We start from the raw sequence: 17901 nt of genomic DNA on the forward strand, positions 1-17901 counted from the left end.
GAGTAGCTGATGGGCATTTTCATTATTTTCTCTTTGAGACTTCGAATAAAGCTTTTAGGAACATTCACAAATCAGGTCTTTGTGAGACATTATTTCAAACAAGGAGGAAACAGCTAACAGTTACATTTGATTGCCACTGGAGGTAGGAAGAAATGTTGATATTTTGCATGTTAGGCCTTCGTTATCATGAGTTTAAAAAAAACCACGAATGGTGATATACTCTAAAAGGGTGAGCTTTATTGTATACGAATTATATCTCGAATTTTAAAAGTAGATGATAATATAACAGAGAGACTGTCAATGTATAATCTAATGCCACATTTTTTATTCACCTTTTTTCTTACAATATGCTGGCATTCAAAATATACCTCATAAATAACTCATGCATACAATAGGCACTCTAAAATATTGTAATCTAGTAAGTAGGTATTTTTTAGAATGACTAAAAATCCTGATGTAAAATCCCAGTTGAGAAGTGTATAATCCCATAGTAGACAAAAATATATAACTTTACAATAAACATTTTTATAAGAATTAGCCCAAAAGAGGGAACACTTAAACTTTGGAAATTAAAAAATAAAGAGTAAAAAGCAAGATGGAATATACCACTCACATCTTTACACAATGGTCCCTGGGTCAGAGGTGCTTAGGCCAAGGGCTGCCTGCACCCATGGTCCTAAGAGCAGAACCTTGAGATAAGAAGATAATTCTGGACTTTTTTTTAGCTGGAAATGCTGCAGGAAAATGTAAGCAATAGCCCGAAGAAGTTTAGCTACATGGTTACATGAACACCAACAAAACCAAACCAAACAAGTACTTTATATTCAACTTAAAAACAACAACAATGCTTTTCACCTTAAGCAGCAAGAACAATCTATAAGTAAGCATGAAGTCACTTTTGCAGTAGCTACGCTAAGTTCTGTGGGGAGTGCTTCGGGAGAGAAGGCCAAGAACCTTAGCTCAGGTATTAAAGGGTCACCCAATGCCTTACCAAACCAAACAAGGAGGCTGTACCACTCGTGAGGAAGCATCTTCTATTTTGCAACTATGGATTTCACTCCTACTTGAACAAGATTATACAACTACTATGATAAAGAAGCAAGCAAGGGCAGGGGAAGTGACTATGCAAACAAATGTAAACAAATACTTCATGGCCAAAAAAAGAAAAATGCCCATTGACTGTATTTTTTTAGTGACATAATTCTGTAAAAGTTTAAATAATCTGGCCAGATCAACACATGGAAATACATATAAAATACTATTAAGTAAAAAGAACAAAATTAGAAATATAAAATGATTATAACCATGTAAAAGTAAATATATTACAATCACAAAAATGAAATGAATTTAAATTGATAAAAACAGAGTCAAATATGAATTAGGGTTTCTTCTTTGTTGCTTAAGATTGTAACAAAATAAAAAAAATAGATGATTATTTTAGATAAAATTATACTCCTAAACAATAAATATGGAACTATATGTGGACTTCTAAAGCAGAGGTTTTTAAAGCCACGACTTATATTTCAAGTGTAACTTATGGCGGGAGATAGCTCACCTTGGCTGATCCTCATTTAATTTTGTGGATGAGCTGTACGATTATGACTGCCCCTCTTACACATTAAGGACATCATAAAGCACTGTTCAAATTGAGAAAACTAAGCAGCATGCTAACAAAAATCTATTCATTAGTGTTGCTCCTACAAAAAGCTGACAGATGGTTTTCTTAAAAAACTAATTCTGTATACATATTTTATATAACATATATTTATGCTATAAATATTTTTGAAGAATGGCTTTTACATAATTGTTTATTTCAATATATGTCTTATTAGTTTAATTGCTAGTTATGCAAATACCCAGTCTTTTGAATCTGCTCTTGAAAATTATTCTCAGCAAGACTTAGAAAAATGGTTAGTTTCTTGGATAAAACATAGCATATTTAGAAGTCCGAAAGCCAAGCAGATCCCTGATTTCGTTCCGGAACTTGGACAGGTCCTGGCGCAGCTCATTTAGGTTCTCCACAGTGGCCTGATCTGTGCTCTGCATCCTCTGTCTCATGGAGGTCAAATACCGGTGCACTAAGCAGCACATCACCTTCTGATAGTTCTCATCTCTCTTTTGTTTCAAGTTTCTCCATTCCTTCAACACAGACAATATTACCATACTAAGGACGTGCTGTGTGTGTATTCATGTGTAAAGTTACATAGGTATGTGAATTAATATACACCTACATACCTACATACACATATATACCTACTCTTTAATTTGGGGGCGGGGGGGACAGATAACTGGCTTTGAACTCAGTACCTCCGTTTTACTAAATTTTCTTGCTCACAGCTGGACACTCTACTGCCACTTGTGCCACACTTTCAGTCTGGCTTTTTGCTGGTTATTTGGGAGATTGAGTCTCTCAGATATTTCTGCACCGGCTGATCTTGATTCTCTGGATCCCAGCCTCTTAAGTAGCTCAGATTATAGGTGGGGGGCCACCGGTAAATGACCAATAAGGTAAATTTTTTAAAAATCACAGATACAAACATATCATTTTCCTCATTCCTTCCTTTACTGTCTTTGAGAGAGAGCCTCTCTGTAACCCACACTGCTCTTAAACTCAAGATTCTCTGTTTTGTTTTGTTTTTGGTCCTGGGAATCGAACCCAGGACGTTGTACTTGCTAGGCAAGTGCTTTGCCACTGAACTACATCCCAGCCCCTTAAACTCAAGTTTCTCTACTTTGGCCTCCAGAGTGCTGGGATTATACATGTGTACTATTACACTCAAACACATCTTTCAATACTTTATTAGTTGACAGTTTTTACCATGATGTGGTATAATATAATATTCAACATGTGTTTAAAACAAATGTAGGTTGCATATTGATTTGGTTCACTCTTCTTTTTATGCTTATCTTGATTTTAAAAATTAGTCTCAGCAATCCTCAATCTCTCCAGTGATTTGGGGTCCCATGGGCCAAATGTGGCCCACTATAACCAGTGAGCTGAGAAGGCTTTTACAAATAATGTTTGTTTTGTTTTGTTTTTTGCCAGTCCTGGGGCTTGAACTCAGGGCCTGAGCACTGTCACTGGCTTCTTTTTGCTCAAGACTAGCACTTTATCACTTGAGCCACAGCACCACTTCCCGCTTTTTCTATATATGTGGTACTGAGGAATCCAAGCCAGGGCTTCATGTATATGAGGCGAGCACTTTACCACTCGGCCATATTCCCAGCCCTACAAATAATGTTTGGAATGAACTTTTTGATAGGCAACTTAAAATTCTGGAACCATGACTAAGCAAAATTTTACCCTATTAAAAATTGTATGGGGGGCTGGGGATATAGCCTAGTGGCAAGAGTGCCTGCCTCGGATACATGAGGCCCTAGGTTCGATTCCCCAGCACCACATATACAGAAAACGGCCAGAAGCGGCGCTGTGGCTCAAGTGGCAGAGTGCTAGCCTTGAGCAAAAAGAAGCCAGAGACAGGGCTCAGGCCCTGAGTCCAAGACCCAGGACTGGCCAAAAAAAAAAAAAAAAAAAAAAAAAAAATTGTATGGGGCTGGAAATGTGGCTTAGTGGTAGAGTGCTTGCCTAGCATGCATGAAGCCCTGGGTTCGATTCCTCAGTACCACATAAACAGAAAAAGCCAGAAGTGGTGCTGTGGCTCAAATGGTACAGCACTAGCCTTGAGCAAAAGAAACTCAGGAACAGTGCCTAGGACCTGAGTTCAAGCTCCAGGACTGGTATAAACAAACAGAAAAGGCTGGAAGTGGTGCTGTGGCTCAAGTGGTAGAGTGCTAGCCTTGAGCAAAAAGAAGCCAGGGACAGTGCTCAGGCCTTGAGTTCCAGCAAAGGACTGGCAAAGAAAAAAATTATATGATTTCTCACAAGTAGGCCTGTATGATAATGACTATTATTCAAGTTGTCATAGTTTGAATTCTTTCTTGTCATATCACTGCCTACATAATAGCTCTGATTTTTGTTTTGACCAACAAAGTATGGTATATTTACTCTCTGGCCTTTTGTCGGAATAATGTGCCAGTCCTTGGTTTACAAGCAATATGTACTGAGTTACCGGTGCATTGCATAATTTCAAAGACGAAACAGAAAAACAAGAAGCAAGTTTAGTAATCATTTTTTATCTATGCTAAGAGCATAGATTTCTCACGCTCTCAAACGATGAGGTAAAATTTCACAGGCTGGGGAAATTTGACAAGTTAAAAACCAAAGCTTAGTCCTGTGTCTAAGTCTGATATTTACTGAATGTTTAGCTAGAGACCATGGGAGATGAGAAGTGGAGAAAAACCAGTCATTTACAGCCATTCAGGAGCTTCAATATTTATGCCTTAAAAAACATCTGAGATCAGAAATGGCTCCAACTTTTAGGGTGCATTTCCAAGTTCTGACCCTTACCTTTAGGCTGTTCTGCCGTTTGACCTTCCCTTTTGAGGTGTGAGAGCAGATCCACTTGCTGAGGCTGCTGATGGTGTAGCAGATGGTCTTGGGTGAAGGGATGATGTTGAAGGGCGGCGGGAGGGTGCACTTGTCATCAAAGTAGCTGAGCCACAGCTTTGCTCGGGCGAACTTCCACTCCTTGTCCTCGTGATTCTGTGAGAATAAGGGAAGAGCGGTACAAAACATGAGAACACATACACAGGCGGCGGGAGAAAGGGAGTTCAGGTTTAAAACCCTAAATGTTCTTTCTATATAGTTGTAGATAAAAAAAAAAAAACTGGTCCAATGTGAAATTACCATACAGTTTGAAATCCGTATTTAACGTTGAAGTGATGCTATTTCTTAGGTCTCCCCACCTTTACTCCATGTATTGGGCATGATCTGGAGAGCACATACAGCCTTACAGAAGGGACACTTACTGCTATCAACTGAAAGCTTTTGTGAAGCATGGCGACCAGCAGCTTGGTAAGAACGATGACCACCACAACATTGTAGGTGCCAACAATCACGGCTCCAACGAAGGACTGCAATTCTTCTCCATAGCTAAACCTTGTGACAAAGATCGCCACGTGTGCCAAGGAGAAAATATACCAGAACAGAGCAAAGCAAGTGCCAATGAACCTGGAAAGACAAGCATACTTCTGCTTAGAAGGAAATTATAGTGACAATTAGCAGACATGAATAATTCATTTCATCAAAATCATACAAGTGAAGCATTCATAATCCTTGCATAATACTTTATAAAAATACATGAAATTAGTTCCCATGACACAGATATGCCTTGTTTTGAATAAGGAAACAAACCCAAGAGGACATACATGCTTCCTGTGTGAGCACAGCAGCCTAGATGGTAGCTAGATTTTGTCATTCTTCTATTCAAAAACTTCAGTTGCTTTTCATCAGGACTGAACCCCAAATCCTTACCAAAGGCAGCAAGTTCCCATGATCCTGGTGAGCTGTCTACCCTCCTCTCCTACCTCTTTCCCTTCTGATTCACTGTGCGTCATTCCCAGGGGCTCTGGCTTTGCCTTGAACAGGCCAGTGAGGCTCTTGCTGCTGGATGGTGGATCTCATGGTTCCTTCTGCTTGTGATTACGCCTTCTCCAGTCCCTTCCGTCACCAGCTTTCCCTGAATCTTATCCAGCCGTAACCTCTCACACACAAGCTCCTCAGCACACGCTTGAGTTGTCCTTTGAGCGCTTACGTTAATATATATTTGACTGATCTTTTCACTACCTACGTCCCAACGTAAGCTCCATTAAGAATGTTCTGTTCACAACTACTTCAGTCAAGTTGGGACAAAGAATAGTGTGAAATGAACACATACTCATCAAATCTTTTTTATTTGATTTTTTTTTTTGATGTCCTGGGGCTTGAACTCGGCCTAAGCACTGTCCCTGAGCTTCTTTTGCTCAAGGCTAGCACTTGGGCCACAGTGCCCCTTCCAGCCTTTTCTGTGTGTATATGGTGCTGAGGAATCGAACCCAAGTCTTCATGCATGCTAGGTGAGTACTCTACCACTAAACCACATTTCCAGCCCTCAAATCTTATTTTATAAGATAACACACAAAGAAAAAAAAATTTTTTTTTGGTTAGTCATGGGGCTTGAACTCAGCCTGGGCACTGTCCCTGAGTTCTTCAGCTCAAGGCTAGTGCTCTACCATGTTGAGCCACAGCACCACTTCTGGTTTTCTGATGGTTAACTGGAGTTAAGAGTCTCATGGACTTTCCTGCCTGGACTGACTCTGAACCACTATCCTCAGATCTCAGCCTCCTGAGTAGCTAGGATTACAGGCCTGAGCCCCCCAGCACCTGGCGCAAAGAAAATTTTTTAAAGAAAAGTTGAAGCTCTTGTTTCTGTCATCACTAATTGATAGAGAACATGGCACAGAAATATACTTAGTGGAAATATTTTGAAAGACACTCACGAATGGAAAGTATCATTGCTCTGCTGTTCACAAAAGATGCCCACACAGTCCTTCTGCTCTTTTGGAGTATAGCCTTTATCATAGAGTTGGGTCAGTCCAATTGTGAAGGAAAACAAAACAAGAAGGAACATCCCAAGAAATTTTCCAAAATCTTGCAACATTTGTCCCATAGAAATCTGTGGAATGCATTACATAGGGTAGCTGATAGTCACATTATCAAAAACTTGACATTACATCCGAGATTACCCATCAGTAAGAGGAAGACAGACACATGCTCCACGGGCCATCTCCTTTATTCCACCTGGCTGAGGAACTTCAACACCTTGAGCACACGGGAAGCCAAGCTGCTTCACAGCAGAGCATTCTAGTGATGCCAGCACTGAGTGCCGGGGGCACAGCCCTTGAATCTGGACCATGCCTACGGGGACTGGGCTGCTGTGGAGGTCGAGGCAGAGACATACTTAAGTACAGATGTAGATGTATGTGTATGCACTTACAAGGTGGTATCAGATGATCCAGGATAGCCTCAACCTCGAGATCCTCCTGCCTCAGCCTCCTGAGAGCTGAGACTACAGGCTAGTTCAATCATGTCTGCTTAATGCCGTGCTATTTGAATGATGCTTGAATAGTATGATTTTATTCTGCTGTGTGCCAGAAAATTCACACAACCATTTACAAACAGTGAGGAGTTACTAAGAAGATTGTATGTTTGATCTGTTAATATTATTTCTAGAGTCTTATCCGTAGAAAATAATCTATCAAAGCCAAATTGCAGTATCTCATATTTAGTATTATGCAGAAGGGCAAACACAACCTATATATGTATTTGGTGGGGAAAAGCTTGATATCATGAAAGGCCCATTATGCTGTAAAAGGTGCTGACAACAGGGAACAGTAATGATCGCAACTTCTAGTCATTCTCTTTCCAACCTCCCAGAATAAAGCCACAGTTACCTGTCTGAAAGGTCTATCTTTTCAAACAACAGGCACTCAAAATTCAGGTCAACACACTTAATGAGCATATCTGCAAAAAATCCGCAATAAAATGCCATCAAGCCAAATTCATTATCACATTAAGAAGATGAGCCAGTGCCCAGGCATGGTTGCATAGGCCTGTAATTCCAGGTACTTGGAAGGAAGAGATTGGGAGGATCATGATTTGAGGCCAATCCAGGCAAAAAGTGTAGTGAGGGAGGAGGCTAATGGACCACAATGGACTACAGTCGGGTTTCCTCAAAGCCAGGCATTATTGTTATTATTATTATTATTAGAAGCAAAGCAGATGAACAGGCTCATTATTTTGCTCATTATTTTCCAAAGCAACGTTTCGCTTTCACATCATGACAGACCAGAGTTTCGGTGGATACATAGAGAGATGTGATAGTAATGGCACACAACAACAAACGATCTTTAAGAAAGTGGTAGGTGTTTACCTGTAATGGGCCCAGGACAGAGCTGGTGGTATACATAAAAAAGAGGCGGAGGTAACTCAGCACGTTCGCGAAGGCAAACAGCCCTTCTGCCACCAGGGTTGGATGGAAGGCATCCCAGTCCTTGCGATCCGCAGAGTCATGGAACTGCAATCAGGAAGAAAAACCAAATGGCGTGCTCACGTGTAGGACCACACAAAGAAATCTCCCCAGCTCTCAGACAGAAAGCTGCCTTTCACTGTGCCTGCTTGTGGAGGATCACCACGCATGCTTCATAGAGCTTCCCTCGCCTAACGGATCGCTGTTTCTGGCAACTGTCTGTTGCCAGTTAGCCAGCTCATGCATGAAATAAACCTAGTCCTTTGAACCAGGATTTTAGAACCATCTGCAGAAGTTTGGTTTTCCTTTTTCAAATGCACACATGGGCACACACACACACACACACACACACACACACACACACACACGGAGTGCATCAGTGTTTCCGGACAAAGAGAATCTATACATGTCAACTGCTTACATCAGTTGGTTACAAAGTATACTTGCCGTCTGTCTTGAAATAATTAATGGTATACTTTTGCTTTCAAATGTCCTATATTAGATAGCAACAAATCATAAGACTATAGAATTCAGTCTTAAGAAGCAATATCAGTATGAAACTGTAATCCCTCTGTACATCACTTTGACAATACATAAGTAATTATTCAGGAAAAAAAAAGAAGCAGTACCAGTGGGCTGGGAATATGGCCTAGTGGCAAGAGTCCTTGCCTCACATACGTGAAGCCCTGGGTTCGATTCCTCAGCACCACATATATAGAAAAAGCCAGAAGTGGCTCTGTGGCTCAAGTGGCAGAGTGCTAGCCTTGAGCAAGAAGAAGCCAGGGACAGTGCTCAGGCCCTGAGTCCAAGCCCCAGGACTGGCAAAAAAAAAAAAAAGATAATAGTCATGACTTAGAATATGCAAAATACAGGGGCTGGGGATATAGCCTAGTGGCAAGAGTGCCTGCCTCGGATACACGAGGCCCTAGGTTCGATTCCCCAGCACCACATATACAGAAAAACGGCCAGAAGCGGCGCTGTGGCTCAAGTGACGGAGTGCTAGCCTTGAGCGGGAAGAAGCCAGGGACAGTGCTCAGGCCCTGAGTCCAAGGCCCAGGACTGGCCAAAAAAAAAAAAAAAAGAATATGCAAAATACTATACAACAGATTCCATTGATATAAACTTTTTCAGATTAATATAAAGGTACCTAACATTAATCATTTTAAGTATACACAGGTGAATGACTGAATAAACCTACCTCAGATATAAGATATTGGCATTTACTAGAAAGAAAATGTCTAGACAGATCTTGATTTACATCCAGGCTTAGATTTTTGTTTGATTAATCTGTTTTTTGTTTTTGTTTTTTGTTGTTATTTTACTCGGTAGACCAAGACATGTTATTTAATATCTCTGAGTTTCATTTTCCTTACTTGAAAAATGAGGATAAGGATTCTGTCTTTAAGAATCTCTCTAAAGATTAAAAAAAATTACAGGATCTCAAATATTAACTGTAGTACCTACTATCATAGAGTAGCTACCCATCAGTCAAAGGAAAACACTTTTAAATTAGTGAAAGTAATTCATATATTCACAGATGGTTTTTAAGTGAAAACATACCAGACACAGACCTATGTCCAAATAGCTGAATACCTTAGGTTATTTTAAAATAAACTTATACTAACAAAGTAAATAGTCACCTTGTTGTGAGCAACCACCTTGAGAGCGAAGGTTGCCAAATAGAGGGAATTCATGACAAAGCTCAGCTGATTCCGAGATTCTTCTAGAAAGTCTTCCAACCCTTCATACCAAAGTCTTTTAATGTCTGACCAAATCATCCCTGAAAAAGAAAGAAAACTCACATAGCAGTTTCTTAATTTAATAATAAGCTAAATATTACTTTAAGATTCAGTATTAAGTTAATAATCCTTGGGCTTGACATGCCTTTATTTAAAAAAAAAAAAGAAAAGAAAAAGAAAAAGAAAGAGAAAGAGAAAGAGAAAGAGAGCTGGGAATATGGCCTAGTGGCAAGAGTGCTCGCCTCGTATACATGAAGCCCTGGGTTTGATTCCCCAGCACCACATATACAGAAAATGGCCAGAAGTGGCGATGTGGCTCAAGTGGCAGAGTGCTAGCCTTGAGCAAAAAGAAGCCAGGGACAGTGCTCAGGCCCTGAGTCCAAGGCCCAGGACTGGCAAAAGAAAGAAAGAAAGAAAGAAAAGAAAGAAAAGAAAGAGCAGAAAAGAACTTTCTAAATGCAAAGCTCCTCAACTTTGACCCCAGCACCAGTGACCCACACCTGTCATCCTAGCTACACAGGAGGCTGAGATCTGAGGATCACGGCTTAAAGCCAGCCTAAGCAGGAAAGGCTATGAGACCCTTATCTCCAGTTAACAACCAAAAAGCCAGAAGTGGAGCCGTGACTCAAGCAGTAGGCTGCTAGCCTTGAGCACAAAAGCTCAGGACAGTGCCCAGGTCCTGAGTTCAAGCCCCAGGACACCCCCCGCCCACTATTAAAATTTGAGAGAAAATAACTCAAGGCTTCACGTTTGCCAGAGAAGAATGTTAAATGATGTGAGACAAGCTAAGAAAATAAGTAAACTGACACTCAACACACACACACACACACACACACACACACACACACACACACTTCACTGTTTGCACTCATTATTTTAGTGATCGTATCTAGTCTACTGGCTTTTAAATTTGAAATTTATTATTTTATATTTGGCAAGATTGTACGTTTGTAGACTTAAACTCAACTCATATTTACAAAATAATTTATATCTATGAGCCTCTCTCCTGAACTCATATAGGTAATTCACTGCTTCTCAACTCCATTGGAGATATGTCCAAACTGAACTTCCTATCTCTGCCCCAAATTGCAGATTTCCCATCTCCAATCAGGGCAACTCCAGCTTCTAGCTGCCTAATTCAATGTCCTTGAAACGTCCTTGACTCCTATATTTCTTGTAAAAGTTAATCTTGCTGGCATTACTTCCAAATATGTTTTGATCTAGTCCTTCTCACAGCCACTTCAATTTTCAGCTACCACTATTGCCTGCCTAGACAGCTACCTACCTGGTCTTTAGCTCCTATCCTTTTCTCCCTAAAATCTATTTTCAATACAGTTACCAGAATGGTTCTCTTGAAATTCAAGTGTCTACTGTTTAATTGACAACCTTCCACTCTGAGTGAGCAATTCAAGAATAAGAATCTTGCTTTTATTGTCAGATATTCTATACATGTCCCGAATACTCAGAATACTCATAAAGTGAAACGTCAAGTTCAGGAACATTTGTCCTTGTAAAAGTGTTAGTTAAATGTGCAGTCACTCTAAAATTGTTTAAATTCTTGGTATGCAAACTGTGAAACTGCAAATTGAACTTGATGCTCACAATGCCATCAAGCCAGGGGGGAAATAACAGGCTACGCAAAGGCCAAGTCCAGGTACCTTGATACTTACCAATAATCCACAGGATAAGAAGGTAGTCTATTCTTTCCAGGGCTGGCCCCATTGTGTTTTTCTTATCCTCATTGTAGACAAGAGAGTACAGATTTAGTAACAGCAGGAATGTGAAGTATGAGGCTCCATGAATAATAAATTTCATAAAGGGAGTGTGAATAATTCTTCCAAATTGAGATTTGGGAGCTATCAAATAGCACAGTGATAAAACTGGCCAAAAGATGCCAACCATCAAGACAGTCATTATCTTCTTACAGGTGGGCTTACGGCGATAACCCGACATCTGCCCAAACCAAACTGTGTTCAGGAACTGCTGGCAGTTAGACTGGGAGACAAACTGCAAAGGACATACACAGACATCAAAATGAAGAAATAGGGCTGGGTACCAGTGGCTCATGAGTGTAATTCTAGCTACTCAGTGTGCTGAGAGCTGAGGATCATGGTTTGAAGTCAGCCCAGGCAAGAAAATCCATGAGACTCTCATCTCCCAATTAATCACCCAAAATCGAAAGTGGATGGGCTGGGAATATAGCCTAGTGGTAAAGTGCACACCTCACCTCGTATACATGAAGCCTTGGGTTTGACTCCTTAGCACCACATATCTAGAAAAAAGCTGGAAGTGGTGCTGTGGCTCAAGAGGTAGAGTGCTAGCCTTGAGCAAAAAGAAGCCAGGGAATGTGCTCAGGCCCTGAGTCCACGTCCCAGGACTGGCAACAAAAACAAAACAAATAAACAAAATCGAAAGTGGAGCTATGGCTCAAGTGGTAGGGAGCTAACCTTGAGCAAATAAAGCTCAGGGACAATGTCCAGGCCTTGAGTTCAAGCCCCAGGACTGGCTAGATGGATAGACAGATGGATAGAATCTTTAAATAGTAGTTGACTAATTATTCAAGGTTTTAATAATAGTTTAGAAGAATCTATCCAGTGAATCAGTTGGTTGGTTGGGTTTTTTTTTTTTTTTTGCTTTTTTCTTACAACTAATAAGATAGTGAAGAGGTTAACAGCATAAATTCTGGAGTTAGATTGCCTGGACATGAACTGAGACTCTGCTGCAGAGCTGCAGCAAGTTTCAAACCTCTCTAAGCCTCAATCTCTAATGATTCCATAAAACATCCGCAGAGCTGTTCTAAAGATTCAGTGTGAAGATCTCAGAACAATGCCTTGCTTGTAGCACTTACTATGCAAACATTAACTATTATTATTACCTTATAAGACTTCTCCAATAGTATCAGCCTACAAACTCATAATACTATTTCTAGTATAGAGAAGTTACTGATTTTAGTAGCAAGAGGCCAAGTTGTAAAGATAACAAAATAGTCTAGGGGCTGGGAATATGGCCTAGTGGCAAGAGTGCTTGCCTTGTATACATGAAGCCCTGGGTTCAATTCCCCAGCACCACATATATAGAAAATGGCCAGAAGTGGCGTTGTGGCTCAAGTGGCAGAGTGCTAGCCTTGAGCAAAAAGAAGCCAGGGACAGTGCTCAGGCCCTGAGTCCAAGCCCCAGGACTGGCAAAACAAAACAAAACAACAACAACAAAAAAGTCTACATATTATTCCATCAAAAGCACTTAGAATGTCTTAAAATACATTAAAGATTATCTACGGTGGTTTTTGTTTTTTTGGTCCTGAGGTTTGAACTCTGTCTGGGCGCTGTCCCTGAGCTTTTTTGTTCAAGGCTAGCTCTCTACCACTCTGAGCCACAGCTCCACTTCTGGATTTTAGGTGGTTAAGAGTCGTAAAGACTTTCCTACCTGGGCTGGCTTCCAACTGTGATCCTCAGATGACAGTCTCCTGAGTAGCTGGGATTGCAGGCGTGAGCCACTGGCACCCAGCTTAAAGATACTCTTAAACATGCTTAAAAGTGAATTTCACATGAGAAGGGAAGTTATTCCCAAATAAGAGGAAAATTTGAGTCAATTTCAGACATTACTATGCCATGCATCCACATAGCATAAGAGGGAATGCAATGGGGAAAATGCCATTGTGAGAGTCAAATGTTCAATCAAGATAAGAACAAATTCTTCTTTTGGCACCAAAGGTCCTGAACCGAACCTTCTATCATTATTTATATTAGGATCCCTTTTAAAAATATAAATTTGGTAAGCAAATCTGATTCTAACATGTTTTAATAATGAAAATAATAAGAGTTAGAAGCAATTCTTAAAATATACAATTTGCCAGCATCCCATATTATCAACTAGGCATCATTGTCCATGACTAAATGTCATTGTTTAGTGAAATATAAAATGTATACCTACCTTTTTCATATGTATATATGTACACATGTGTGCCCGTGTGTGTATGTGCGTGCGTATGTGTGTGTATAGCAGAAACTGGCATTTTTGCCTAATGGCAAGGGGTAATGCCAGAGAATTAGATTCAACTTTGTGATATCATGAGTCTCTTCGTCTGAGTTCACAATGAATTTGAATAAGAAGAATAATGAAATACAATATTTATATTTTTAAGTAAATTAGTATTTTCAAACAGAAAGCACTATTAGTATACAAAGGGTGATTTATAAATGAACCCAATAACAGATGAAGAATAAGATAGAAACAGGTAATACTTATCTATGTAGTTACTATTTAGCAAGGTCCATATTATTTCATTTTAACAGTAATTATTAAATATTATATAACAGCAACTGACACATATGGAGTGCTTAAGTTAAGCAATGTGGACTCAAACATTCCTCTTATTCACTCTTTGTGTTTACTATGTGCTTGCATTAAGCAAGTACTCAATAAATGGTAATATTCAGTGTCTTATATTTAAAAAAATTTTTTTTGAGAGCTGGGAATATGGCTTAGTGGTAGAGTGCTCGCCTCACATACATGAAGCCCTGGGTTCGATTCCTCAGCACCACATACATAGAAAAAGCTAGAAGTGGCGCTGAGGCTCAAGTGGTAGAGTGCTAGCTAGCCTTGAGCAGAAAAAGCCAAGGACAGTGCTCACACCCTGAGTTCAAGGCCCAGGACTGACAATAAAAAAAAAATTTTTGAGACAAGATCTGGCCTGGTCTGGCCTGGTTGCAAGGATTCTCCTTTCTTTTCCTCTCAAGGGCTGGGATTTCAGTTGTGCACCACCACATTTGGCTTAAATATACATTAATTCTTAAAACTAAAACTCAGACTCGAAAAGTTCCACAAGGAGACAGAATTTTTATGAAGCAGAAGTAGATTCTCAATCCAGACATATTCCAAAACCTTTGAGACACTAGACATTGGTGAAGTAACAAACTTTAATACAAAACTTCCTACCTCCTTTTGGTTATATTTGATAGCCAGTTTTAGACGGCTTAAATTCATTCTTTCTTCTAGCAGGCCCCGTTTATCAAGAGGTTCATCACTAGATGTGTGGTTTAGGATGACTTCCAATTCACGAGAATTCCGGGCTTGTGCAAGCAAATCTTTAGCAAACATTTTGCACTGTCGGGCTAGTTCCTCATAATCATTCCTGCAAAATGCGGTGGTCTGTTAGAATGGTCGCATCTGTCTTCTAATGAAGTTATTGTGTTATAATTTTTTTAGGAACTTCATTTATAAAGGCATTCTACTGTATATGGTAAATCTCAAAAGTATGAGATTAGAATTCTTCCTATTTAAACAATAGACTCATGTGCTAATGAAGTTAGAGGGTAGAAAAAAGTTACATTTTAACCATGACTTCTGGAGAGCATAAAAGTACATACTACTGTCATATCAAGATGAAATAAAATTCAGTCTCCAGAAACCCCACCAGAGAGACCAGCTAGGAACCTTATTGCTTTCTTCTTCGGAGGGCTCCAGGGATGCTCTCCCATAAGGACTATCTCAGCTTACCAAGAGCATGACCGTGGTTATGAAAGGGCAGGGAGCAGAGGGGGAGGAGCAAACAGTACCCGGATCTGTTCCTTTGGGGAAAATGCCAAGGCAGTGGCACCAAGTGGTCGTCATCTATTCGACGTAAATAAATGTAAGCTATAATTCTGCTCATGAAGAAACGCAATGGGGAAAAATTAAAACAAAAGACCTTATAGGATTTCCAGTTTCCATTCGTTCATACCTGAATTCCACCTCCACAAGACTGAGTTCCTTCAAGTCAGCACTCAGCTCAAATGCTCTCAGAATGGGGTCTTCTTCTGTTAGCATTATCAGAGCTGGACTGGCCAAACATCTGTATATATCGAGACGAAACCTATGATACAATCAGATTATGTAAGAAAATCTTATACACGCATAGTTAGAGGTTTAACCTAAAATGTTTATAATCGCATAACATATTATAAAATTAAAAGGAAATACCAATGAGAATAAATATAAGAAGTTATTATAAGATGACGTCTATAAAAGGAGCAATATTTTAAATAACCTGTCTGAAAGGAGAAATATTTAAAACAAATAATCTGACATGCAAATATTGGATCTGCATCTATAACTTTAAAAATTTTTAATGTTATTATAAAGGTGATGTACAGAGGGCTACAGTTAGGTAAGTCAGGTAAAGAGTACATCTGTTACTTTAAAAAATTGTTTTATTGTCTTTCTTCATCGACTCACAATTCCTCGGCTGGATGTGGTAGCCTACGCCTATAACTTCAACACTCAGGAAGCCGAGAGAAGAGGACCATTAATTCCAGCACAACCTGGGGCGACGTAGTAAAAGAAAAAAGAAAAAGAAAAAGAAAAAGAAGCCAGGCGTCGGCGGCTCACACCTGTGATCCTCGCTACTCAGGAGCTGAGATCTGAAGATCATGGTCCAACCGAGGCCCAGGCAGACAAAACTTGAGAAACTCTTATCTCCAATTAAGCACTAGAAGCCAGAAGTGGAGGTATGGCTCAAGTGGTAGAGACCAGCCTTCAATGAGATATATGCTAAGGGAGCATGAGGTCCTGAGTTCAAGCCCTCGTACACAAGCGCGCACACACACACACAGTATTTTTTTAATCATAGCAATTTGCATAACTACAGTCGTCAAGTATCCTTCCCATGAAAATAGTCCCTAGACATTACCATCCCTTGGAATATCACCACACGCAGAAGAAAACACATGTGTGAGAGCGGCTTGGGAGGGATGTGACACGTTTGTAGGAATGAATCCATTACCACAAGCACAATCCCAGGCTCTTGACACAGACATCAGCCTATTCCCGAGGGCGCTGCGCCTCTACAAGGCCCTGCCTCTCAGGACGACCACACTGCAAACCTCATTTGAGCATGTGTTTTGATGGGGGGGACCCAGATCTAAACCATAGTAAAGACCAACACTGAAAATCATCTTCTCAAGTCCAGACCAGACCCATGGATCTCACATAACACGACTATGTACTGCTCCACCTGCGAGCACATCTACAAAAAGCAGAACACGCTGGCAAGCAAAGAGGCTGGAAGTCTGGCTTTTATAAGGCTCCCCAGTCTCACGTCCCTTCAAAGAGGCACACAGAGAACCACTTTTTAAGAGTCAGCATCATGGACTTACGCCTCACTGCTTCACCTGTGTGTTTATCAAAAGCCGCCCTCTCTGACCTGGAATGCCGGAGACTGTCCTTTTTGTTTTTCGCAGAACACAACGTGCACTCGCAGCCGACGGCGTGGGGCTTGGGCAGAGACACATCCTGCTTTAACAGCATCGTAAGGATCTCATAGTTGTTACGATGAGCAGCTAAAATGACAGGTGCAACGTCCATGGTTGTTGAATACTCAGGGTTCTGAATTCGTTCCATTAGTTTCTGAAAAACAGTTACATAAATGCACAAAAGTTATTATGTATGATTGGAAATATATTTAGTTAAAGGGTGAAATGAAAAAAATAGGAAGGCTAAAGAACTGAAGAAAACTTAAGAATTATTTTAAGGAATACGATTAAACACTTTAGACTAATACTTTGCAACTTGGAACCTTAATTCTAATGATTAATTTGGTATTATTATAATAAGCAACAACCTTCAATAGGTTCATGGAACCTAGAATTCATGGAACTAGGATTCTGTTTTCTAATAAAGAAGTGAGGGTACTTAGAGAAACACCTGAGGAAAAAGCATTTAATTTTGACAGGATTGTAGAAACATGCTCCACAAGGATAAAGAACAAGTTTAGAAAAAGAATGTAATGAAAAAATGAAGCATTAACCACAGGTAGAGCATCAGAGCATGATACCAATGGGGCTACCGGGAAAGGTAGGAGACAGGAAACGCTCGTCATTTGCGTCATTCTCTCTCTACACATTCTCCATCGTCATCTGTACTAATCCTCTAACAAACACACAAAAGCCCTACCAATCATAGACACTAGTTACATTCTTCTCCCCATTTGATTCCCATAGCAGCCTGAAAAACTGAGCATGGTTAATAAACCACGAAGAAACTGAGGCTCAGAGAAGTTAATGTGCCCAAGCCACACAACAGAGCACCAGGGTGCTGATCAGAATCCACCTTTGCTTTACTCCGGAGCCTGAACTCCTTGAACTAGGCGGGCCCAATGGGCCTAGTGATGTCATGCAATGAGGACAAAATAGTAGTAATTTGAGAATCAGGATTACATAAAAGGTTGGCTTTTTATGACTAATGCATACTCTTTCCAATTATTTCTCACTTGTTTGCAG

The 17901-nt window shown here is 40.2% G+C and overlaps 1 protein-coding gene across 4 annotated transcripts in view; it reads right to left on the reverse strand.

Annotated features, from left to right (window-relative positions):
- Positions 1–303: 303 nt before the first annotated feature.
- Trpc1 (transient receptor potential cation channel subfamily C member 1) overlaps positions 304–17901 on the reverse strand; it is a 31831-nt gene continuing 14233 nt past the window's right edge. For all 4 annotated transcript variants that reach the window (XM_048334955.1, XM_048334954.1, XM_048334957.1 and 1 more), the window contains 10 exons: positions 16827–17029; positions 15366–15497; positions 14582–14777; positions 11317–11653; positions 9548–9687; positions 7812–7955; positions 6379–6554; positions 4870–5071; positions 4409–4603; positions 304–2139 (listed from right to left, as the gene is read on the reverse strand). In XM_048334955.1, coding sequence (XP_048190912.1) covers positions 1912–2139; positions 4409–4603; positions 4870–5071; positions 6379–6554; positions 7812–7955; positions 9548–9687; positions 11317–11653; positions 14582–14777; positions 15366–15497; positions 16827–17029 — 1953 coding nt within the window. In that variant the 3' untranslated portion in view covers positions 304–1911. The remainder of the gene's footprint in view (positions 2140–4408; positions 4604–4869; positions 5072–6378; positions 6555–7811; positions 7956–9547; positions 9688–11316; positions 11654–14581; positions 14778–15365; positions 15498–16826; positions 17030–17901) is intronic.

This window comes from Perognathus longimembris, chromosome 26, assembly GCF_023159225.1.
Source record: "Perognathus longimembris pacificus isolate PPM17 chromosome 26, ASM2315922v1, whole genome shotgun sequence".
Lineage (NCBI taxonomy): Eukaryota > Metazoa > Chordata > Mammalia > Rodentia > Heteromyidae > Perognathus > Perognathus longimembris.